The 26,404-nt window shown below is 48.3% G+C and overlaps 1 protein-coding gene across 1 annotated transcript in view; it reads right to left on the reverse strand.

Moving 5' to 3' along the window:
- Positions 1 to 11,368: 11,368 nt before the first annotated feature.
- Positions 11,369 to 26,404, reverse strand: part of FAIM2 (Fas apoptotic inhibitory molecule 2) — a 33,123-nt gene continuing 18,087 nt past the window's right edge. The window contains exon 12 of the mRNA XM_014862894.3: positions 11,369 to 15,012. Within this exon, the coding sequence (XP_014718380.1) occupies positions 14,863 to 15,012 (150 nt within the window). The 3' untranslated portion in view covers positions 11,369 to 14,862. The remainder of the gene's footprint in view (positions 15,013 to 26,404) is intronic.

Below are 26,404 nucleotides of genomic sequence, written 5' to 3' on the forward strand. Positions count from 1 at the left end.
CTTACTCCCACACACATTCCTTTGGCCAGAACTCAGATCCATGGGCCACCTGGATGCAAGAGGGACGCAGAATACAGCAATGTGTCCAGGAAGAAGAAAACACAGATTTGGGAGAAAACTAACTGGCCTCTGTCCAGAAAGGATGGGAGAAGAGAAAGGGAGTAATATTTGTGGAATATTCACCAGAAGATTGATACTGGGTTTTTGTACATTAGTTCATTTAATCTGGTCTATACTTCAGATTCTCCTTGTTCCCATATTGGTATTTTTTACCTCAATCCCAAATGGAACGTAAAATAGAAACAAGGATATTTCTCATCCTCCATCTGTCTCCCAAGATGCATTTTAGACCCTAAGGGACTCATGAAGCCAACAATCTATCTTCATTAATTACTGAGATGGAGAATGTATATGAAGATCTTTTGGATAGACTTTCTATAATTTACCCTTCACAACCTAAAACTATTTTCTTGTCCCTTTTAAAATCCCATAGGACTTGCAGATTAACAGTGAATCCCTTGATCTATTTTCAGAATCCTCTCTTTTTTCTCCTTTGAAATAAATCATTTTCATTATGTCAGTCAGGATTCTTGGTTGCAAGCAACAAAAACTAGCTCCAGTTGACAAACAGGAAAGGAATTTATTGAAAGGATATATAAGAGTTCATAGACTGTAAAAGGAAAGCAAGAGAACCAGGCTTGAAAAGAGCATAAGAGACTTCCAGTTAAAAGTGGTGGATTGAACACATACACACACACACACACACACACACACACCACACACACACATTAACTTTTACTCTTTTCTAAAGCTCTATTAAAATGATAGTAAAAGCCACAAACCCTCAAGGACAAAGAAAATGGGAGAAAGTACAACAGCAACAAAATGTGGGACACTGGAAAGCAGATGGCAAATGGTCCAACTTAGCTGACTCCTAAGGCATTAGGAAAAGAAAGTCAAGAAGAAATACAACTTATACTGTGAAATCCCCTAAAATTTCAGGAATTGATGGCAACAGACACTTCTGCTATCTGGAGAGTAGACACGTCTCAAAAACAGAGGAATTATTCCTTTCAACAAATGATCCTTGAGCAATTAAATATCAATAGGCAAAAAGAAAATAAAAGTGAAAAGAACCCCAACTTAAACCTCATACCATATACAAATATTAACTCAACATGGATGAGAGATTTAAACGTAATATGTAAAACTATAAAACTTTCAGAAGAAAACATAGGACCTAGGGCTTGTGAAGAGTTCTTGGATATGACACCAAAAACGTGATCCATAATAGAAAAAAAAAATCAATGAATTGGACTTCATTTAAACTAAACACTTCTACTTGGTGAAAAATCTTGTTAAGAGGATAAAAAAGGCAAGCTACAGATAAGAAAAAGATATTTGTAAACCACATATCCAACAAAAGATTTGTATCTAAAATAAAGAACTCTTAAAACTCTATAGTAAAAATCCAAACAATCTAATTAGAAAATATGCAAAAGATCTGGAAACATTTCACTGAAGAGGATATACCAATGGCAAATAAACACATGTAAAGATGTTAAACATCACTAGCCATTAGTGATATGCCAACTAAGACCACCATGAGATATCCGTTATAACTAAAAAAAAAACATTGACAAGACCAAATGCCTGAATGCTTGGATGCAGAGAAATTGGATCTGTCATATGTTGTTGGTGGGAATGTCAAATGGCATAGCCACTCTGGAAAATAGTTTGGCAGATGCTTTAAAACAAAAACAAAAGAACACAAGAAAACCCTAAGCATACACCAACTAGCATATCTAAAATAAAAAAGACAGACAAGAATGACAAGTGTTAATGAAAATGTGGAGAAATTAGAACCCTCATACATTGCTTGTGAGAATCTAAAATGGTGCGTCCTGTTTGGAAAACAGTTTGGGAGTTCCTCAAAAAGTTAGACATAGAGTTACCATGTGACCCAACAATTTCACTCCTAGTATATACCCAAGAGAAACGAAAACACACATCTACACAAATATTCATACACAAATGTTCACAGCAGCATTGTTCATAATAGCCAGAAAGTGGAAACAACCCAAATGTCCATCAACTGATGAATGGATAAATGAAATGTGGTATATGTATATTATTTGGTGATAAAAAAGGATGAAGTACTGGTAAAATGGGACGATCCTTGAAAATATGCTAAGTGAAAGAAGCCAGTTGCAATAGACCACATATTATATGATACCATATATGAGATATCCAGAATAGGCAAACTTCTGGAGTCAGAAAGTGGTTAGTGGTTACTTAGGGATGGGGGATGGTATGTGGAGTTGGGGGAGTGAGGATTAACTGTTAATGGATACAGGTTTCTTTTGCGGGGACAAAAATGTTTAAAATTAGATTGTGGTGATGGTATATTCACATCCTCTAAATATACTAAAAAATATTAAGTTGTACACTGTAGTTATACACGTTAGATGAGTGAAGTGTATGGTGTATAAATTGTATCTTAATAAATCTGTTTTAAAAAGAAAAAAATTGAAGATATACTTACCATTTGACTCAGCAATCACACTCCTGGGCATTTATCCTAGAGAAATGAGAACTTATATCCATACAAAACCTTAACATGAATGTTCATAGTGGCTTTATTTGTAATAGGCAAAAATTGGAAACAGCCAAAATGTCCTTCAATAGTGAATGGTTAAACAAACTGTGGTACATCCATAGCATGGACTGTTACTCAGCAATAAAAAAAAAACGAACTACTGATACAAGCAACAACTTGGATGTATGTCAAAGGCATTATGCTGAGTGAAAAAAAATCTCAAAAAGATAAAAACTATATGACCCATTTATATAGTATTTTCAAAATGAAGAAATCATAGAAAATGGAAAACAGATTAGGGGTCACTAGGGTTAGGGATGGTAGAGGGGGTGGATGTGACCATAAAGGGGTAGCTTGCTGGAGATGTTTGTGGCGGTGGAATAGTTTTGTATGTTGATTGTAGTGGTAGTTACATGAATCTACACGTGTGTGGTACAATGTCACTGAACTATATACACACATTGCACCAATGTTAATTTCCTGGTTTTGTTAATACACTATAATCATAAACTGAGGGAAACTTGGTGAAGGGTATGCAGGACCTCGCTGTACTATTTTGTGACTTCCTGTGCACATGTAATTATGTCAAAATAAAAATTTAAAATAAGTAAGAGGAATTGTTAGAGAATCAATATAAGAAGAAGTTGTACCCCTACTCCCTCCACCACCCAATGCAGCCATCTGACTGTGCCCCTTTCCAACCCCAGCAGCAAAGTGGACAAGGTAAAATGGAGGGTCTCTGGTTTCGGGGACACCAGCCTGCTGAAGGAAAGGATAGCTTGCTGCAAGCTTAGGTGAAAGTTCATATACTGAGGGGCTGGCCAGTGGCCGAGTGGTTAAGTTGGTGCAATCTGCTTGGTTGGCCCAGGGTTTCACCGGTTTGGATCCTGGGCACGGACCTAGCACCGCTCATCAAGCCATGCTGAGGCAGCATCCCACATAGCAGAGCCAGAAGGACCTACAACTAGAATATACAACTATGTACTGGGGGGCTTTGGGGGGAAGAAGAAAAAAGAAAAAGTTTGGCAACAGATGTTAGCTCAGGGCCAATCTTTAAAAAAAAAGTTTATACGTTGAATGTTGAAAACTTCAGGTTTCTTGCCCTACCACTTCCCAGATAACTGACAGCCAGGATTATACCCTTTGAATAGGCAGTTTGGAGAGACTTCTTGGGGAACCTGAAGATACCAGCATCAGGGGTTCCCTAGGGAAATGGCCCAGCCAGAACACTAGCTAGTGAAGCTCACAGAGACAAGCCCCACCACCGGCTCAGAGCTTCGAATCAGCTTCTTAGTGCCCCACTCATTCTTTTTCAAAAGGAACATTTCAAGCATATGTGAAAGTAGGAGAATAGTATCATGATCTCCATATATCTGTGCTATCCAGCTCCAGCAATTAGCAACATACAGCCGATCTTATTTCTTCCATAACTCTACCCACTGTGCCTCCACCCCAATTATTTTGAAGCAAATCCTAGACATCATATTTTATCTGTAAATACTTTTGTACATCTCTTGAAAGATAAGGACTCTTCTTTTTTAATATAACCACAATACTAGCATCACCTAAGATACTTTAACAATTTCTTAATACCAAGTGTATCCAGTATGTAGTAAAATTTCCCTGGTTTTCTCATAAATATATTTATTTTACAGTTGGTTTGTTCAAATACAAGGTCCACACTTGGCATTTGGTTAATAATCTTTCAATCTATAGGTGGAAGTCATTTAAAAAGTTTCTTGACCTTTGTATGCCATATGAAGTATTGGTTGGTTCTAGAGTCTTGATCAGATTCAGATTTGGTTTCTGGCAGGAAAACTACTGAGATGGGGATGTACTTCCTATTGCCTCACATCAGGTGGGCCCACTCTTAAAGTAGAGTAGGTGACCTTAGGTCATGAGACATTTGGAAGAAGCCTCTAACACGAAAGACAGAGTCCAAACAGACTAGAAATAAGCAAGTCAGAGGAGCAAAGACTATGCAGGGAGAAGAAAGCATCAAAAAATTCTAAAATATTAATATTCTCTAAGAAATAAGAGAGAGATTGCATCCATGAAACAAGCTATAGAAAGAACATTCAGGGGCCAGCTCCGTGGCCGAGTGGTTAAGTTCGTGCGCTCTACTGCGGAGGCCCAGGGTTCGGATCCTGGGCGCAGACATGGCACCTCTCGTCAGGCCACATTGAGACGGCGTCCCACATCCCACAACTAGAAGGACATGCAACTAAGATATACAACTGTGTACAAGGGGGATTTGGGGAGATAAAGCAGAAAGAAAAAAAAAAAAGATTGGCAACAGTTGTTAGCCCAGGTGCCAATCCTTTAAAAAAAAAAAAAAGAGGGGCTGGCCCCGTGGCCGAGTGGTTAAGTTCGTGCGCTCCGCTGCAGGCGGCCCAGTGTTTCGTCAGTTCGAATCCTGGGCGCGGACATGGCACTGCTCATCAGACCACGCTGAGGCAGCGTCCCACATGCCACAACTAGAAGAACCCACAACGAAGAATACACAACTATGTACCGGGGGGCTTTGGAGAGAAAAAGGAAAAAATAAAATCTTTAAAAAAAAAAAAAAAAAAAGAAAGAACATTCAATCCAGGTGATGGTTATATGGACGTTTACCATAAAATTATTTCAACTTTTCTATATGTTTGGAAACTTTCATAATAAAATATTGGGAAAAAAGAACGTTTAGAGAACAAAGAGAAGTCTTGGGAATTAAAAATATAATAGAACAGTTTTCATATAATATAATATATAATTCATAAATTCATAATATATATTCATAAAATATAATATTTTCATAGAACAGTTGGAAGATAAAATTGAGGCAATCTTCCACAAAATAGAGCAAAAAAGGCAGAGAGAGAAAATAGAAGACAAAAAATAGAGTCCAGCCCAGGAGATCTGATATCCAGATAATAGGAGTACCAGAAAGAGAAAGCAGAGGGAACTATCAATCTATCAAAGAACTATCAAAGAAATAATTCAAGAAAATTTCCCCAAACTGAAGGGCCTATCAGGTGTTAAGCATAGTGGATAAAATGAGTTCCACAACAAGATACAATATGGTAAATTTTCAGAACAATGAGGACAAAGAGGAAATTCTACATATTTCCAGAAAGATTAAGAATAAAACAAAACAGAAGATTTCATACAAGGGATCAGGAATCATAATAGCAGTGGATTTCTCAGCAGACACCCTGGCAGCTTGAAGACTATGAAATGAAGCCTTGAAAATTCTGAAGGAAAGTTATTTCCAATCTTTCATTCTATACACAGCCAAAGATTAATTGTGAAGACAGAATGAAGACATTTCCAGACATGCAAGAAGCCAAAAATATTATCTTCCATGAACTCTTTCTCAAGAAGCTGTTGGAAAATGTTTTCCACCAAAATGAGGTAGAAAACCAAGAAAGGGAAGTTCATGGAATCGAGGATTCGGATTTCCAACAGAGGAGAATGTTGAGGGGAATCCCCAGGATGGAGGTGAAGGGAGATTCCCAGACAGCAGATCTTCAGAGCCACCAGTGCAGGTTAGAGAAGTCAGAAGATGGTGTCAATAAGGGTGGGTATAGCCTCCTTTGGAGATAACACCAAAAGCCAACATTTCAGAACATTTTTGAGGAATATAGATCAGTTAGTTTGTAGAATATCCCTTGATTTGGTTTTGTCTAATGTTTCCTCATAAGACTCAGGCTTTGCACTTTTTGGTAGAAATTACATAAATAGAGTGTGTCCTTATCAGTACATCACATCAGAAGGCACATAGTGTCAATTATTTGGCTTCCCCCCCAACACACACACACACACACACACACACACACACAAACACATCCCCCCCCAGGTCTTTGTTCAAGCTGTTCCTTTTGTCTGAAAGCCCCTCTTCTCTCTTGTCTGCTTGAATAAAATTTGCTCACCCTTTAAGATCCAGCTCAAAGGTCTCCAAGAAGCTTTTTTTCTCCCCATATAACTATACTAGTGTAGCATTTACCACATTACAGTTACTTCCTTGTCATCTCCATACCTCTATGCTGAATTCCTAGGGGACAGGCTCTCTGTCTTATGGTGGTGGACATGTGTTGTTTTTGCCTGCTTGTCCTTCACTTTCTCCTAGGAACCATTCTCTGATTTTCCTTTGTGGAAGTGTCCCTCACCTCCCCCGCTCCTGTCAATGAGTGGAGCTCCAGGGATGAACATAGGACCTAGGTCCAGTCAGTCAGTGCATTCCACTCCAGTGCCATAGTGCTTGGTCTGGTAGAGAGCATCTGAACCAAGGAGGGCCAATCAGGGCCAACCAGGACTTCTGCTAGAATTGCTGGGCCAAAGAACTTTTGTAACTCACACAGTAGCACTTTCATTACATTTCATTGGTCAAAGAACTTGTGGTCATTGTTTTAAACTACTCCATTCTACCCTTTGGCCTCATGCAAAATACACTCCCTCCCTCCCAAGACCACTAAAAGTCTCATCCCCTTAACAACATCAGGCTCAGGTTTAAGATCCGGAATCACATCTAAACCAAGTCTATATGCATAGGAGGCTCCTCAAGTTGTTCCCAATCTGAAGACTTCAGAACTAGAGAGACAAGTTATTTACCCCACCCCCTCTATACACACACACAGAGCATATAATGAAAAAATGGTGGGACAGGCATAAGACAACTATAATAGATGCTCTGGTTCGAAAGAGAGGAAATGAGAAGTCCACAGCAGACACTGGTTATGGCAATCCAGCTGGGCACATGTTGCTATTTCCTTGAATAGGGTCCAATATTGCTCCCTGGCAATAATTCTCTGTAGCTCTTAACTCTACTCTCTGGCCTTTTGGTTTTGCCTTCTGAGTCACTGTCTTTTCCATAGGGAACAGCCCATATTGCAGCTGAGTAGTTTCCTCAGACTGTTCACTGCCCAAAGAAGTTCAGAAGTCCAAAGGCCTCTTTTCCTTTTGTATTATTTCTGTCCCTTTCAGTTTGAGCTGGTGGTGCTTCTACCAATACAACTGTCTTTAAAACTCTGTGGTTTTTCTGTGAATCTTATTGGGGACTCCATTATACAAGAGTCACACTTATAAATATCTTTAAGACAAGGCCTTCTCTCTCTTGGGCCCCCAGTGAAGCTGCTGAGTGATAACATCTTTAAGTTCCTTAGAAGCCCTGTTGTTTATCAGAGTGGGTGTGCGACAAACACCTTTAAGATCTTTAGGAGTACTTCTGTCTGTCTGAAAGATTCTGTGAGTCACCATCTTAGATCTTTCTGAAGTCTTAACAAAGGGTTTTAGAGTCACCCCTTTGGCTTCATCTTTACCAGCAGACCATGTTTTCTTGCCAGTGCCCTGAGGCCCTTTATTACGTTGAGAATTCTTTGCTGGTTGGAAAGACTGTCCCGGGCTTTTCACATCTCCTCCAAATTCTACTTAAAAATAGAATAATTCTTTCTTTAGCTCTTCTCTCACTATCTGTTTCTTATGATACAAAGCCAAAATAAGCCAACTGACACTTTGAACATTCTGCCTGGAAATCTTCTTAGGAAGTTCCATCAGTTTATTAGGTAATTTTTCATGTTAGTCCACATAAAAGTTTTGCTAAACTTTCTACCACGACATAACAAGAGTCTCTGTTCCTCCGGATTCCAATTACATTTTCCTCAACTTTGTTTTGAACCTTCACTTGCAGTCCCTGGAGGCCCTTCCAACTTTCCCTAACAGTCTCCTTGGGTCTGTCAGGCATCTCCTACCACCTGGTCCCCAAAGCAACACCATATGTCTTAAGTTTTGTTATGGCTGTGCCTCATTTCCAGGTACCAAATACTGTTCCAGTTATCTGTTGCTGCATAGCAAACTACTTCAAACTTAGTGGCATAAAATAACAAACATCTTTTATGTTCAAGGATTCTGTGGATTAGGACTTTGGACAGGGCATCTAGGGGATGGTTTGTCTATGTTTCATGATGGGCCTCAACTGGGAAGACTCACATGGATGGGGCTGGAAGAGCTGAAGTTAGAGAACCTACTTCCAAAATGGCTTCTTCCCTCACAGGACTGCCACTTGGTGGGCATGGCTAGAAGACTGGGCTCAGCTGGGTCTCTGGGCTAGAGTACCTACACATGGACTCCCTAGCATGGAGAAAAAGGAGTTAACCAAGGGGCATAGAGCTATTGAGGGACAGGGCAAGGCTCACTCCTTTTGGCAGAGTTTTCCTGGAAATGAAAGCAGAGAACCTGGAGAGGCGTTCGGGATAGTAGGCTGGGAAGAAAGGATCTTAGACATCCGTGTGTGCGTGTATGGGTGTGTGTATGTGTGGGGGGCTCAATCAGTGAAAAGGCAAACACAGGTTTGCTGGCAGCAGCCAGACCTGAGTGAGCTGGATCAGGTCAGCTCAGCTCTATAATTTCCCCAGCTTAACTTGGGAGCCCAAGAATGGGAATGAAGAGCCTCAGCCTGAAGACCATCTCAGGGGTGGAGGGGGATGTGCATGGGGGCCACGACTCGAGGCAGGAGCTGCCAGAAGGGAACGGATGGTGTAGTGGGTTGAATAGTGTTGAAAAGAGATGGCCAAGTCCTAACCCCTGGAACCTGGGATTGTGACCTTTTTTGGAAATAGGGTCTCGGCAGATGTAATTAAGGATCTCGGGAAGAGATCGTCATCCTGGGTTTAGGGTAGGCCCTAAATCCAATGACAGGTAGCCTTATAGGGAAAGAGACACAGGGTAAAAGGCCATGTGAAGACAGAGGCAGAGATTGGAGGGCAGCCACAAGCCAAGGAACACCAAGGGTTGCCAGCAGCCACCAGAAGCTAGGAGAAAGGCATGGAGTAGATTCTCCTCAGAGCCTCCAGAAGGAACCAACCCTACCGATACCTTGATTTCAGGCTTCTAGCCTCCACAACTGTGGGAAATAACTTATTTCTGATGTTGTAAGCCACCCACTTTGTGGTAATTTGTTACCGTAGCCCTAGGAAACCAACGAAGATAGAATGGGCGGGAGACAGATATAGTGAGGCTGAGGGCTGGCTGGAGGCAGGGGGAGGTGAGGGAGCCCAGTGCTGCCAACCCTGCTCCCCACAGCCAACTGAGACTGCCGTCCCTTCTGTCCACCAGTCCACACCCCTAGCCTTTCATACACTTCCAGCCCTGACTCAGAGGCCTCCCCTTCCACTGTTCCACATGTCCTCAGCACTTGTCCCTGCTGGAGCTACTTGAAGAGTATTTACTTGGAGTCTCGGCTAAGGGGGCTGGAGCTGTTGGGTATGTTTTCTCTCCTGCAGCACCGTTGGTGTTTTCTCTCTCTCTCATTGTCTATGAAAGTGCTTTGTACACAGTGGGTGCTTAATAAAAGTCTTTCTTCAGAGTCCCCTATGCCTTGCTCCTTTTTCTGCTCCAGCTGAATTTATACCGAAACCTTGTCAGAGGCGAGGATAATGTCTGCCACTGCTCCAGTGTGGTGTGTCCCCCTCCCACACGCCACCGTCGGCCTCAAGTGCCCCAAAGGAACTTGGTAATGTAATCATCACCCGTGTGCCTTCTAACTCCACCCTCAGTCACTCACTTGTGTGTCAACTTGGACAGGTCACTGCCCCTTCTGCTCCTGAGTTTCCTCTTAGGTGAAATAAAAGGGTTGGAGTGGATGCATTCATTCATTCCTCCATTCATTCAAAAGCTGTTTACTGGGGCCGGCTCCGTGGCCGAGTGGTTAAGTTCGCGCGCTCCGCTGTGGCAGCCCAGGGTTCGTATCCTGGGTGTGGACATGGCACCTCTCGTCAGGCCACTTTGAGGCGGCATCCCATGTACCACAACTAGAAGGACGTGCAACTAAGATATACAACTGTGTACAAGGGGAGTTTGGGGAGATAAAGCAGAAAAAAAAAAAAAAAGATTGGCAACAGTTGTTAGCCCAGGTGCCAATCCTTAAAAAAAAAGATTGGCAACAGTTGTTAGCCCAGGTGCCAATCTTTGAAAAAAAAAATCTGTTTACTGAGACTACGTGCCACAAGTCCTGTGAATGAAGGGTGAACAAACCACAGTTTGTGCCTTCAAGGAGCTCATGTTTTACAGGAGGAGGCAGAATAAGTGGTTAAAACACCACTAGAGGGGCCAGCCCTGTGGCCGAGTGGTTAAGTTCGCGCGCTCCGCTGCAGGTGTCTCAGTGTTTCGTCGGTTCAAATCCTGGGCGCAGACATGGCACCGCTCATCGAGCCACGCTGAGGCAGCGTCCCACATGCCACAACTAGAAGGACCCACAACCAAGAATATACAACTACGTACTGGGGGGCTTTGGGGAGAAAAAGGAAAAAAATAAAATCTTTAAAAAAAAAAACACCGCTAGAGTGGTACAGGGCAGGGGGACTCTGAGGGATGGACAAAGGCTTCATAGGAGAGATGACTCTTAAGACTGTTGCTCTTGGTGATCCTTCCAGGTACAATATAGGCTTTCCTTCTAGGGAAACAGATTTTGGGTCAAAATAAGAAAGAATCTTCTAACAGAACTGTGCATAAAAGAACAGAACAGGCTTCAGTGGAAGGCCGCCCATCAGGAGGAGTCTCTCCCGGGGCTGTGACAAGTGCAAGGATGCACAGAGCCTCTGCAAAGGGTACGTATCAACAGGAGGACGCGTGTCCCTTTTTCCACATAAAGATGAAAGTGGAGATTTAATTCACACTTAACTACGCTGGGAGCCGCAGCTCTGGTGCGAAGCTTTCACACTGAATCTGAGTTAAACGTCACACACAGTCCCCAGCCATCTGAGGTAACAAGCAAAAGGCAGGCAAAGGAAAAGGTTCAGGTGTCATAATTACTTTTATTCTTATCTCCCCTCAGTCAGATAAAGCCAGGGAAGGGGGCAGGTGGGACCCCAAGGAACTTAGAAGAGCTGACGATGGAAGGACTTGTGTCTCTGCCCTCACACACTCAGGGGAAAGCTCTGGGGCCGGGGGGCACACGGGTGGTTCCCAGCAGTCAGGTAAACAGTGTCTGAGAGATGTGACAGTGGATGGGCTAAAGGGAACAGTCGGAGGTCTGAGAGGAGCCAGGAATGAAAGCCAGTGGCCAGATCCTGCCCGAAACCTGAGGCCCCTCCACTTCTCCCGTGCAGCATCGGGCCCTGCTTTTCCTCAGGCAGCCACCAAGGGGCAGCAAAGTGCCGTCTGAAATCCCAGCCCACTGGGAGCGCAGACAGGCCCTGGGAGTTGTCCCCAGGTGGGGCGGGAAGGGAGAGGAGCAGCATTGTGGAATAAGGGTATCTGATCCTCACTCCCCTGGGAGGAAGCAGAGGATGGAAGAACCAAGATTCCTGGGGCTTCCGCAGGTGACATAGGAGCCACACACGCACCTGGGAATTGGTGTGGAGTCTGGAGACTCGCAGGTACCTCCCTGGCTCCCATCTGCTAGAGAGGATCTCTGGATCTGTCTTCCCCTCTACAGGAGACCTTCGACTTTACACACAGATGGTCAGATTCCTGGCTGCCTCTAGCTTTATAAAATCCAACCTACTTCTTCCGAGGCCCAGCCCCACCCCTGCCAAAAATGTGAGGGGCCAGCATGCTCCCCTCCTCCTCTGCAGTTTATGGCACCCGCCCAGCTTAGGTTTCTCCACTTCTCGTAATCCTGCATTCTCGTTCACTCGCCCTTCCTCCTTCCAAGACCCATGCAGGTGTTCCTAGGCTTCCTCACGGCCTCAGTACAGGTGGAACGCAGGGGCCTCAGCCCTGGCTCTGCTGCCAGCTCAGAGTGTCCTGGACCCCTCTCAGGACCCAGAGCAGGAGACTCTGCACCATACTCTACTTTGAGATGGCCCTGAGTTGCCCCTGTCACGCTGTTTTTGCTGAGGGCCTGCTTCCTCTCCCAAGCTTTTGGAGCGCAGCATCAAATAAACCTTTCAATTCCCAGTTTCTGCATAAACTGTCCTGGGAAGAGAAGGACTTGGACAAGTGGATTCTGGGAAGCATGACCAAGACCCAGGCTGAGAGTAGTAGGGAAAAGGAGTGGGGGTGGGGGGTAGTCCTCAGAGCTGGGACCAGAGGTTAGGAGAGGAACCTAAGGGACTTTGGAGGAGAGTGGCAATGGGATAAGGAAGTCAGTGGGAATCTCCCTGCGCCACCCTGGCCGTGGTCTTCCATCTTGCTGACAGGAAAACTGAATCACAGACAGCAAGAAACCCTTGCTGAATACCATGAGCCCACTGGCAGTGAGGCGGGGAATCAGACACCAGAATCCTGCCTGCCAGCTGTGTCTAGAAAGTGGAAACTATAGAGTGCAGAATCTGGTGGCAGTATTTGGGGGCAGATGGAGAGCCAGAGGTGGCACTGAGGACAACAAATCCCCAGAGACATCAGGGCCTGACCACCCAGTCTCCTTCTAGGCCCCACCCAGTCTGTTAGCTATACGACCTTGGACTTTTTACCAAGCCTCGCGATCACCTCAGCTCCCCTCTGCAATGGGGGTGTGCAGAGCACTGCCTTTGTAGGGTTGCCATAATGATTGATTTAGCCCAGCACACAGTAGTCATCCCAGCCTGGCTCCCAGTTGCCTTTATCTCACACACAAACACCACCATCCATTCTTGGTGCCCTCTCTCCTCAAAGTCCCAAGATGGAACAAAACTTTGAAAGCTTCTGCAATGTTTCTTGAAAGCTGCAAATAGGAAGGGTAGAGAGGGAGAGGTTGGGAACAGATAGATAACATACCTAGTCACCCTCCTCAAGGGCAAACAGAGCCCCCAGAATAATGGGAGAGAGGCGAGCCCTGGAGGGAGAGGCCAAGGGAGGGTCCAGGTGTCCACTCTGAACCTCCCTGATTCCACCCAGTAACTTTCTACTGGCCCAGAGTTGGCTGCCAGCATGTGCTAGCTGCACAGCTTCTCCCAGGCGTGGCCCCCTGGTCCCCTCCCCAGTAGAGCCTGCAGGGGGCTGGGTGGCTGACGCATATGCTGCCCAAGATCTCAGCCGCTTGGAGGCTGATAAGGAGACTGGACCTCATCACATGGGACCAGCTGGAGGGACTGGCCGGGCTGTTAGCATCAGCTGAACAGCTTCCAGATTGGAGAGATGAAGAGATAAGGAGTGGAGGAGGCTTAGGACTCTGGGCTGAGTGGCCGGAGAAGCTGGGGGAAGGGACATGGGCACTGCCAACTGAGGCCTCAGGAGGCCTGGCTGGGGATAAGCCAGCAAATGGCAGCAGATGGGGGAGGGTTTAAAAAATAAGATGTCAGAAAGGCCTTAGGGAAGGGCTGGGGACAGGGCAGTATTCCTTCCAGATGGGGCTGGCTCAGCAGCTAGAAGCACCCTCGCTCCCTCAGAACATCCAGTCCTCCCCAGCCCAAGCACTCATGTAGTCTCAGGCCGTGGGAGCCTGGGGGTTGAGAGAAGAGAGTGAGAGGATATAGGTCTCGGTCCTGCCAACCCCAAACACCTCCCAGGTGGCTGCAGGGCTGGGTGAACTGGTGATCCTGCAGCACCCAGGCCACCCAGTTGGCTGCCCTGCTCCCACCTTCCTTGGAGCCCCAGGACAGGGCCCCACTTCGGAGCAGAGCCTCCTGCCCCTACCCTCCTGCCCCAACAGTGCTCTGTCATGACCCAGGAGGGTAAACCAAGGCAAGCGCAGATGGCACCGGCTTCCTGCCCCTCTCCTGTTGCCCTTGGCCCCAGGTCTCAAGTGCCTCGAACAAGCCACTGGTCCCAGAGCTGAGAGGGAAGGGCAGGCGGGGACAACCATACTGTCTACACGCATCCCCCCACCTGCAGAGCACCCTCATCTCATCTCCTGGCTGTCTTCCCCCCCCCCCCTTCCTTACAAAGTGTCAATGCCTGATCCGGAAGGAAAGAGAGGAGCGGTGGACTGAACATAGGACAGTGTGCCCTAAGGTCACATAGCTGTGGCAGTCTTAGGAGGAATCAGGGTCAGGGTGTGGGCCTCACCTAGGCTTCCTGGGGTCTCTTTCCCACATCTGAAATCCTGCACACCTCCTCCCACTCACCCATTGGGTCCTCAAACCCAAAGGAGCCTCCAGCCTTGACTGTCCCAGTTTGGGAGATATAACTGAGGGGAAGGGGCCGCAGAGGGGATGGTGTGACCTCGATTCCACAGGGTCCCTGATGGCAGGGGCACAAACAAGCTGCAGAGGGTGAGGATGAGGGTCAGACTGAGGGGAGTGAGGGGGCTGGCCACAGGCTAGGCTGGCAGCTAGTTTTATATCTGGGCTTGCAGGAGCACAGGGAGGGTCTGAGGACCAGCAAGGGGGCATTCTCTGAAGGCAGGAGGGGGCAGGAAGGGCTCCTCATTCTCGGTTGGTGCCAAAAAGCTGCAGGAAGAAGGTGAAGATATAGATGATGTCCAGGTAAATGTTGAGGGCTCCAAAAATGTACTCCTCGGGGCTCAGCGAGTGGCGTCGGTTACCCATCAGCAACTGGGTGTCAAATGCCAGGAACTGAGGGAAGCAGGGAGAGAGAGAGAAGTCAGAAGGTGCAGCCACTGTGACACTGACCAAGGGGGCCCACTGTCCCCACCTAGGCCCACCCCTGGTTCTGTTACCATCACCTGCTGCCTGGTTGCTCAGTGACTCTCCTGTGACAGCCCAGATTCTGGAACCTTCCCAACACCTTCCCTCCCTAATTCAATACCTCTTTACTGAGCATCCATGATGTGCCAGGCACAGGGATACAGCAAAGAACAAGACAGACAAGATCCTGGCCCTTGTAGAGATTAGAGTCTAGCAGGGAGGTAAGCGTTAGTATGATGAGCGCAACAAAGAGAAATACGAGGTGCCATGGGGGCTGGTAATAAGGAGCCTGACCCAGGTGAGTGTGGCAGGGAGTGAGGGAAGGCTTCCTGGAGGAGGGGACATAAAAGTTGAGACCTAGTCTTCTTGCTGTTCCCTCAGGGCCTGCTCTTAGAGGATAAACGAATGCTTTGTGGAGTAGTGATTAGGGAACAGGCACTTGTTACATGCTTTATAGACATTAGCTGATAACATCCCCACTGAGTAGGGATTCTATTATTCCTAGAGGAAACCAAGGCCCAGAGATGTTAAATACTTGCCAAGGTTACACAGCTGGGAAGTGACAAAGCGAGGATTTGAACCCAAGCAGGCCGGCTCCAGATCTCCCACGCTCAACCTTTCTGCACTGCTGCTTACTGGCAGCGCCCAGGGGGTTAATGTGTCTCCTGCCAGAAATCAGGCTCTCCCTGGGGCACCTTCTTGGTGAACGGACTACAAACTGTTAGTACCTTAGAGACAGCTCCCCTCTGCTACCCTGCTGACCCTCCCAGGCCTTCCCACTGTTTACACTGGCTCCTATTCCTCCCACTTAGCTTTTGTCTGAGGTCCAAGCACAGGGAGCAGAACCCCCCCTAGAAGTAACATATGACACTTGACAGGCGTGGTGTAGCTTTCTGGGAGAAAGAAGGCAAAAAGTTCCACCAGCGTCTCAAAGGTTATGAACCACTGGTCCACACCATGATAGGAATTCTTTAAATCAATTCACATTCTTGTTAACTGAGCTGTGCCCAGCTCCTCCGTCACTTGTGTGTGGAAGATCTGTGTTCCTTGGGTCCTCTGAAATATTCATTATACAATAAATGCGTATGGGCATGAGCTGGTGCCAGCGACACGCTGAGAGCTGCAGAGACAAGGAGGACCACCATGCCGTGCCTGCCTTTGAGGGGACACTTACAGATGATTGCATTAAAACCTGGTAAATGACATAACAGGGCTGATTGGTCAGGAGGAAGGTGGCCCAGGAGAGGTGACACTGGACCTGGGGCTTGAAGGATGAGTAGGAGTCTGCTAGACTGAGAAGGCCATGGGAACCCCTCAGGGTGAGGGGCATGGTGTGAAGAGTAGGGGATTCCGTGTAGCAGAGCAGTGGGGCAGGGGGATGGAGGGAGAGGGGCTGGAGCCCAGGGGGCCAGAGGCCCCAGAAGGGAGTAACTCCAGCATGTGGGACAACAGGCATGTCACCCTTGAGGGTGGGGAGTGATTACAAGTAGAGACTTGAAAGTCAGATCCACTTGGATCCCAGTCTCAGCTCTGCAACTCACTAGCTGGGACCGTGGGCAAGGTATTCAGTCTCTCTGATCCTGGGACTGTCCCCATCTGCAGAAGGGAGACGAGTATGCTTCCCTCCTGAGGTTGTTGTGAGAGTGACATAATGCACGCAAAACGCCTGGCACAGGGCCTGACACACAGTAAGCACTTAATGAATGGTGGCTCTTAGTGTGGTTTCATAGTTATGATCTGCAGAAGGAGCGGTGCCCTCTTGAGAACACGTGCACGCTGCTGCAGAGACTCAGGTGTCTCCTGGGGCTCATCAAGGAGGCGGAAATGTTCCCGGGGAAGCTGTGTGGTCTTAACAGAAGGCAAATGGAGAGCCACAGCAGGGCTGAGGGGCCTGTGCAGGACATGTCTCTGAGCTCAGCAGTGCTGAGGGAACAGTGTATGAGAACACAAGACCGGAGCTGGAATGCCAGGGTCTGAGTGCTGGTTCCATCCCTCAGTAGCTGTCACCCACTTGACCTCAGTGTCCTCCTCTACAAAATAGGACAGTAATAACGACCATACCATGGTGTGGTTTTGAGGGTAAATAAATGACAGTGCATGTGACATTAATTATTATTAGTAATAGGGTCATTCGTTCCATTCTACTTTGCTCCTTCTGAATTTGATTTGGATTCCCAAGTAAATTTTCCTTCTGTAGAGAGAGCGAGCAAGGAGAGGGGCCGACTCAAATGCTACAGCCTGCTTAGCAGTTACAGCTGCCAGCATAAGTTAATAAATTGCTGATCTGGCTTATCAATCAGTACCTTGCTTGGTTGATTTCCCAGAGCCTGGTCACCCCTGGGTGAGCTAATGAAATTGAATCTCTCAACCTGGAAGGCTTGGACCCGACCAGGTCTAGGGGTGGCCCCTCCAATGAGCTTCCACCCAGGAGGCCTCCTAGAGCAGCTAGCTGGCTTACTCTTGGAGAAAAGAGGAATGAAATGATTTCTGCTCCTGCCCTTGCCCTGTGGCCATGGCTGCCTATCTACATGGTGCTCGCTGGGATAGCCTACCCCAAATTTCAATCCCACTGTCTGGTACCACCCATCACTGCAACCTCAGGCCTGTGAGTCAACTACGGGCTTTTCATTCATTTATTCCCAACCATATTCACTGAGTATCTACTATGTTCTATGTTGCCTTCAGAGAACTGACAGTTAATGACAGCAAAAGATGTTATCAGAGATTGCATTATAGCCTGCACTCATTATAGGGAAAAGTAACCTGATCATGAACTTGGGTGATAGTAAGCAGTATTAACTTACAACATCTTGGTTCAGAGCAGATATCTTGGTTATAGTCAACATCTTAATTGGCAGCCAAGAGCTAACAGAGAGTTAACAACTGGGCTGGGTGCTAACACCTAACAGGACAGCAGGTACTTGGGTTGGTAGCCAGCTGAATACAAGACCCTGCAGGAGGAGCACGTGGGATGGGGGGCAAGAGGCAGGAGTAGGACTAGGATGCTATTAACTTACTTCTGAATAGTCCCTTCACACACTAATCCATTATCTCATCTCACTTACCCAAGTTGCCCTAGGAGATACGTATTATTATCACTATTTTTCATATGAGGAAAGGAGTCCCAGAGCCCGTGAGTGACTTGCTGACGGTCATTTATCCAGTGTTGGAACTAGAACACCTGTCTCCTATTCTGATACGATGGAATAGAGGGGGCTTGCAGGGAGCGAGGGGCATGCACACAGGGCAGAGGAGCCAAAGGACAACTTTCCTGGGTCATCCTATTGGCCAGTGTTGGACCCAGTCAGGGCCCCCCGACCACACCCTTGGCCTGACCCTGCTGTGTCCAGGACCTAGGCTCGTGTCTGTTGTCCTCCCAGAGATGAGGCTGAGAGGCCATAGGGTAGCCATGCCATGGAAAGGCCAGCTCAGAGCCACCAATAAACAGGCCCTGCATACCAAAAGTTGGGGCTGCAATGTGTTCAATCAGCATAAAACATAACACGTGGACAGTGTCCATCCTACGGAAATGCCAACATGAGTGTGCAAAGCAGCATACCCAGGGTCATTCATGGCAGCATTGGTTCCAAGAGTGAAACCCTGGAAACAACCCCAAACACTGTCAACTACAGGATGGTGAAATAAACAGTGAGCATCAGGGCTGAGGTGGAGACATCTCTGATATATGCTATTATGAGAAAAAGGCAAATTGCAGAAGAATCCATCTCATATTATCCCCTTTATGTAACAAAAAAGCCCCACGAAACTATATATCCTAGGAGCCTATATAGCAAATATCTATAAAATGCATATAGACAGGTCTGGAAGGAGAGACAACTGACCTCAGCAGCTACCACTGGGGAAGGCAATGAGGGACATGGTCAAACAGCATTTGCTTTATATTATTTAAGATTTAAAAAATGAACTATATGAATAAAGCCATTCATATATTATTTAGTTAGAAATTTTAAAAAGAAGGTTAAAGTAACACAAAGAAGAGTTGGTGAACTCTTTCATTAAATTCTCACCATAGGCCTCTGCGACAGGTGTGGCATTATCACCTCCATCACACAGCTGAGGAGACTGAGGCACAGGAAGTACAAGTGACCCACCCACTTCACACAGCCAAGAGGACAGCTCCTGTCTCTGACAAAATCCCATTCTCCTTCAGCCATGTGGCACTGCTTTGGGCATGGGGAGTGTGTGTGTGTGTATGTGTGTGTGTGTCTAAGGACGGAAGAGGTGGGAAGAGAAGCACAAACAGAGCTCATGGCTAAGAGCGCTGCAGACTTCCTGGGAGGACACAGGGAGCGCTGGGCCCACCTGGCCCTGCCACCACATTCTGGGCTAGACGGTGAGCCTGGACTTTGGGAATTCTGTAGAAAAGAGACTCCCAGCCTTAAGGCTTTGTGCCCTAGGTTGGGATGCAGGACAGGGAGCAGGAAAGTGGAGATGTGCTGAGTAGAGACCTGGGGTCCGTTTGTTGCCTGGTGCTAACAGAAGATACTTCTCTTGTCTTCATTGACCTGGGTGTCAAAAGTTTAAATGGCACAGATGAAATCTGCACGCAGCCCTGGCTCCTGAGAGCACCTCTAGGCCGGTCACCAAAGGAAGAGGGCCTGGCAGGGTTGTGAATCAGGAAGCCCGGTGTGGGCTGAAAGGGCAGTAGTGCAGGAAAGCATGGGGGAAGAGCCCAAGCGTGGTCCTACGAGGAAGGGCACAAGTGCAACGCAGCGCTTGAGGCCATGAGCCACGGAGTCACCCAGACCTGGCTTCAAATTCTGCCTCTGACCTTAGGCAACTGACTTCTACTCACAGGTAGTATTACTGATCACTGGTGATGCACCAGGCACTTTCTTTTTTTTTTTTTTTTGAGGAAGATTAGCCCTGAGCTAACATCCGTGCCCATCGTCCTCTACTTTATATGTGGGACGCCTGCCACAGCATGGCTTGACAAGTGGTGCCATGTCTGCACCCGGGATCTGAACCAGTGAACCCCAGGCCGCCGAAGTGGAACATGAGAACTTAACCGCTGCGCCACCGGCCCGGTCCCAACACCAGGCGCTTTCTAAGTGCTTCACATATATTAGTTCACTTAAAAGTCACAACAGCCTACAAGGTAGGTAGTACTATTGTCTGCAGAGGTTACATGATTTGATCAATCCACACAGCTAGAATGTGGCAGAGAATGGATTTGAACCCAGGGACTCTGCTCCAAAATCTGGTGCTCTGAATACAAAGTGAACATTTACAAGAAGGGTAAAAGCTCCCATTGTCGCTGAGACACTACCACGTTCTAGGGGCGAGGCTGTTTTCTTTTTTCCTTTCATGTCTTATCTTCCTTAATCATTACCACAGCCTTGTGAGATAGTTAATATTAGCCCCATTTTAAAGATGAGGCAACTGAGGCACAGAGAGGTCAAGTAACTTGCCCAAGGTCACAGTGGTAAGAGCAGGTGTTTGGCCTTGAATGTGGTTTGGGCGGGGTGCATGTGGCAAGCTCCCTGACCCTTTGGATGGCCCCTCTTCCTGGCTCTGCTCCGGACAGGAGAGCAGTGACTCCTTCCCCACCTGGCCTGCATGCCAGTGTAGATACTCTTCTGCAGACCGAACTGCCCCTCCCTCAGCCCACCACCCCCAGGGCTGGGGGTGCTTCTTCCACCTTCTCCACATCAGGGTGTGGGTTGGAAGGGCTTGGTTTGAGCAGGGTGTTGGTTCCTGAGGATCAGTGCCTCGGAAAGTGAGGGGGACACTGAGGGCACTTCCCCCCAAGGAGAAATTACCACGTAACCACACTCCCTCCTGCCACCTTCAGAGGAATCCACTCAATGTCCAGAGGGTTCCAATGAGGCCTCAGGGGAGGCGTCAGGGCTGTTTTAGTGGCAGAGGGTGGGTAACAGAACAGAGAAAGTCCTCACTGGATCTTTCAGGCTGGTGTACACCAGAAAGCAAAAGAGCTTCTAAACTCTGAATGAAATAAAGATAGGCCTAAAATAAAATCGTCCCTCTGCCATGGGTTTGTGCAGCCATCTTTACTTTTCAAAGCGTTTCTCTAATTGTGAAGAAGGGAGGGCACGGGTCACAGCCCCCACTGGAAAAGCGGGGGGGGGGGGGGCAGGTGGGGGGGGGCCCGACTGGAGTCCCTTCCCCAGATTCCTCAGGTCCTGTGGGGCTGGCCTAAGCTGGTCACGGGGACAAAGGTGACACAGATTCCCTGTTGGGGCTGGATGGACGGAACTGCCGAAAGCCTAGCCTCAGAGCACCCGGAGGTTGAGCAGGCCTCCCAGGGACCTCCTGCTGCAGGGAGTCAATCTGGAGGATGTCTCTGGGCCTCTATTTTCCCCTCTGTAAAACAGACAGGGAGACAGAGTGGAAGGAGTGCTGGGCAGAGAGTCAGGAAAATGGGGCTTTCGTCCAGCTTGGCAGCTAACACTGCATGTGTGTGTTTATGTGTGTGGTGCATGATGCGTGTGGTATGTGGTGTGTGTGTGTGGGGGGGGGTGATGTGTGTGGTGTGTGTTTATGTGTGTGTCTCTCTGTTTGGGCGTGCTCTCTCTAGACCTCAGTACTGAGAGGTCCCTGCCAGCTCCGCGGGCTCACTGTTTCAGTCCTGCTTTTCTTTCAGGGGACTGAGAGCAGATGGCTGTGTTTGTCCCCCCACGCCCCTCCCCCCCCACCGATGGTCAGGGGTCAACACCTAGCAGTGGAGGCCCAGCACCTCTACAAATAAAGCATCTTCCTCTCCAAGCTTCACTCATCCAAACACCATCAGGCCCTGAGGCATCCAGGACTGACCACACACGTTCTCCCTGCCACCCTGTCCCTAACTCGGGGACACTGCAGTGGCCTCCTAACTGGCCTCCCAGCCTCTGGCCTAGTCACACAACTTCTCGCTAATCTTACCTAAAGCGCAGAGACTGTGATGTTTCCTGAGGTCCTCAAAGTGGCCAGGCTGGGCAGGGCAAGGAGAGTTCTGCCTTCATCTAATTTCTAAAAGTCCCTGCCTAGTTTCTCCCCTAGGTCTCCGGGCTTGGCTTCTGATTTAGGTGTCTGGGAGACATTAGCTTCCTCAAAGAAGGACCAGCTCTGAGAAGAGCAACCTGCCCAAAGTCACATGCGCACGGAGGCTCAGCCACAGTGGAAAGACAGCTGGCCAGGCCCTCGGCCCCACTGGCTCTCTCTCGCCCTGCCCCACCCCTGCTGCTCTGTCCCAGCACCCCCTCCTTGCCTCATTACCCCAGCCCAGCCCAGCCCAGCCCAGCCCTTCCCTCAAGCTCCCCTGCCTGACTTTCCATGAGCTTCTGCAAAAAAGTACTCAAGAAGAGGGCACTAGAAAAGAGAGGGAGAGGGGGCCACCTTGAGGTCAGTACCTTTTGGCTGACTCACTGACTTCTACTGGCATTTAGGTCTGGAACCCAGTGGGGGACACGGGGTAGGGTGAGGCAGAAAACCCAAGGCCTCTTGAGAATGCACCCCAAGGCTAGTCGGGGTGAGGCCTAGGAGGGGCCTGTCCCTCAAGGCTGAACCACGACCCTAACACGCCTTGGTTCCCCATCCCCCAATCTCAGCCCAGTCCAGCCTGATGGCCCTGCCCTCAAAGATGTGGAGCTTTTCAGGGAAGGGGCTGAGGTCTCTAGGAGAGAAAATAATTTGATTCTCACATCCTTTCCAAGGCCCACGCTGCTAGGGGTTGGGGGGCAGTTCTCACTGGGGTCTGCGACCTCCTCTGACACTTTTCTTCTCTCCTTTCTCACACATCCACTTTGAGGCGGCGAGTGAGTGGGGCAGGGATGCGCTGAGCGCAGTCTGTAATTCTGGCCTAGTTGCAGTGCTGGGGGGCCTCTCATGGTACTGAGAATTTCCCAAAGGCTAGGGTAGGAGATGCCAGATGGGCAGATGGAGAGGCCAGGGGTGCTGAGCCATGGTTTTGGGGATGGGGTGGAGTTAGGGGACCACAGATTCCACAGGACAGAACCAACGCTGGAAGTAGGGTCAGATTGAGGTCAAGGATCTTTTGAGCCGGGTTAACGGCAAAGCACGGGGACCTTAGTTCTTGTGGGCCTGGGCCTCTGAAGGCCTCTGTCCACCCAAAACTGAGAGGAGGGAGGGTAGTGAATCCAGCAGCCCCCTCCTCACCTTTTCCCTACCCCATGGGACCCAGGGGACATGCTGCATGTCTTCCCTCCTCTGAGCCAGGTGAAGGAGGGCAGGGGATGGAGCCGGAGGACTGACACCGTGCTCCTCACCATTGTTTACATGACCCACAGGTTGAGCCCAACCAAGGCCTGTTGGTTCGTTGGTCTCCTAATGAGACATTCACGGGTAATTAGGCACTGCGGTTCCTCCTCCCCTGTGACTCACAGGAGACCTGGGTGGCAGGCAGCGCTTCACTCAACTGTGCAGGCGGCCTTCTTTGCCCTGCTCTGACAGCACCTGAGCTTCCCTAGCCACTCAGCCACACCTCTCAGGCATCCATTCATTCCACAAGCATCTAGGGGGCACCTACTGTGTGCCAGGCATGTTCTAGGCACTGGGGATGCAGCAATGGGCAAGCCAGACAAAAATCCCCACCTTCAAGGAACTTAGATTCTGTTGGAGGGAGACAAACAATAAACAAACAAATCAGAAAAATATATAGTATGTCAGAAGACGAGAAGTGCTATGGAGAGAAATAAAGCAGAGAAGGAGAGTAGGGAGCAACGTGTGTGTGTGTGTGTGTACGCTCAGGCACACAAGATTGTAAATAAAGCAAACACTTGAAGGAGGGGAGAGACGAAGCTGTGAGCAGATCTGAGGGAGCGGACAGAGGCAACCGCAGGTGCAGGGGCCCTGGGCTGAGAGTGAGCCTGAGTGGCAGGTAAGGATGCCAGTGTGGCTGCAGCAGGGTGCGTGACGGGGGAGTGGGAGGAGGTGAGGTCAGCGAGGGCCTGCAGGCCAAGCAGAGAAATGACCTGAACTCATGTATGTTTAACAGGATCACCTCAGCTGCTGCATTGAACACAGACTGTGAGGGGCAGTATCCGTGGGAGGTCACGGCAAGAATCCAGGTGGGAGGTGATGGTGACGTGGACCAGGGAGTAGCCATGAAGGTGGAAAGAAGCAGTCAGATTCTGCATAGAAGGTGGAGCCAATCGGATTTGCTGCTGGACCAGATGTGGGGTGTGAGGAGAATGGAAAAGTTGACGATGTCACCAAGGCGTTCGGCCTGAGTAACTGGAAGGATGGAGTTGGCATTTACAGAGATGAGGAAAGCTGTGGGAAGAGCAAGGGATCAGGGAAAGAGCAGGAGCTCAGTTTGTACATGTTAACTTTGAGGTGTCCATTAGACTTCCAACTGGGGATATCAAGTAGGCAATGGAAATTCAAGTCTGGAATTCCAGGCTAGAGATGTAAATTTTAGGCTCATCATCATAAAAGATGGTATTCAAAGTCTTGAGACAGTCTGAGATCCACTAGGGAGTGAGTGTAGAAAGACTGAAATGCCTTAGGGCCTCCAGCATGACCAGGGAGGCAGGAGGAAAACAGGAGAACTGGTGGCCTGGATGTCAAGTGAAGAGGATGCTTCTGGGGGGAGGGAACAAGCAATTGTATCAAATGCTGCTGAGTCAAGCAAGCTGAGGACTGAGAAATGACCGCTGGATTTAGTGACATGGAGGCTCTGGTGACCTTGGCGAGAGCATTTTTAGGAGGGTTAAGAGAGAATGGGAGAAAGATTGAGAAGAGAGAAGAGAAAAGGGAGGAGAGGAATTGGAGATAGTGTAGATTCCCTTATAAGGAGTTTTGCTTTAAATGGGGGAAGTAGAGGAGGACGTGGGTCAACAGTGTTTCGTGCGTTGTCATTCTTTCAGATGGGAGAAATTACAGCCTGTTTCTCTGCTGATGGGAATAATCCAGTAGAGAGGACAATACCGATGGTGCAAGAGAGGGAGGGGAAAATTGCTGGTGGGACCCCCTCAGGCTGTCCCCAGTTCAAGCCAACAGAAGTAGTCCTGTTTGAGGGGGACCACAGGGATGCTGGAAATGGCACCAGGCTGGGCACAGGACACCTGGGTTCTGTCCTAAATCTGCCCCTCACCATCAGTGGGACTCTGTGCCAGCCCGGCACACCCAGGGCTTCAGATGTGGAAAGCAGGTCTTTTAGCATCAGCACTGTCTCCCTCCCTGGGTTGTGGTGGAGATACAGTGAGGCAATAAGTGTGAAAGTGCTTTGTAAAATGTAAAGGGCAGAACAGATGGTTGGGATTTTTTTTACTCTAAAAACACAAGGGATTATTAAACAAATTTAAGGGATTACTGTTTATCCAGCCCTGCGAGTACGCACAGCTTCCTGGCATAACTGACACACTTGCTGTGACCTGATCTGCATGAAGCCAAGTCGACTCCACAGCCCTGGACGGTGCTTGCCGCCCCCCCCCCCCCCCGATTCTCCCCCAGCCTCGTTCCTCTGCACTGACACCTCTTCTTCCATTGGTCCCTGGCAAATGCTGCTGCCCCTGAGGCCTCCCCAGGCTCACTCCCCTCAGTGGGACCCTTCCTCTTTCCTCCTTGCCCAGCTCCTCACACCATCTTTTTAACCAAAATTTGTCTTTAGCAGGTTCTGGCTGGAGGAAAGAGCACTTGTCAGGGAGCCAAGAGAAGTTAGTGTTGTAGGATGACCAACCATCCTGGTTTGCCCAACATTTAGGGATTTCCCCAAGAAGTGGGACTTTCAGTGCTAAAACTGGGAAAGTTCTGGGTAAACTGGGATGAGCCGGTCACCCTAGTCCTAACCAAGGCCACACTCGGATGATCTGCCATTATCCTGCTGGGAAATCTTGGACAAATCACTTAACTTCTTTGGGGTTCAGTTTTTTCATCTGTAAAATGAGGGATTTGGAGACTTACCAGATCCCTTTTTAGTCCCTTCCAGCCCTGAAGTTCTGAGCCTGAAGGGCATTTACTCGTTCCACAAATACTGATTGCTACTATGTACCACACACCGTACTCCTCCTGTTGACTGTGGCATTGTGGGCACTCAGCACAGCACCTCACTGTAGGTGCTCAGTAAAGACCCATGGAAAGGATTGAATGAACCATGGAAAGGAATGAATGAACAACCCATTCCTGGCTTGATTCCTACGCAAACCCCCAAAAACCTCTGCTTATAGTTCTGAACCCATGCTTTTCCCCCGGCTCTGCTCCCTGAATCTGTCACCCACAAGCCTTTGGAACCTGTGACTAAGCTCAGGACTCTGGGCAGACTGAGTTGAACTGAACATTCCAAGGGGGGAGAGGAGAGTCTGGTTATTAGTCCTGCTGGCAGTGGATGTTTACCGTGGAT

Source organism: Equus asinus, chromosome 22 (genome assembly GCF_041296235.1).
Source record: "Equus asinus isolate D_3611 breed Donkey chromosome 22, EquAss-T2T_v2, whole genome shotgun sequence".
NCBI lineage: Eukaryota > Metazoa > Chordata > Mammalia > Perissodactyla > Equidae > Equus > Equus asinus.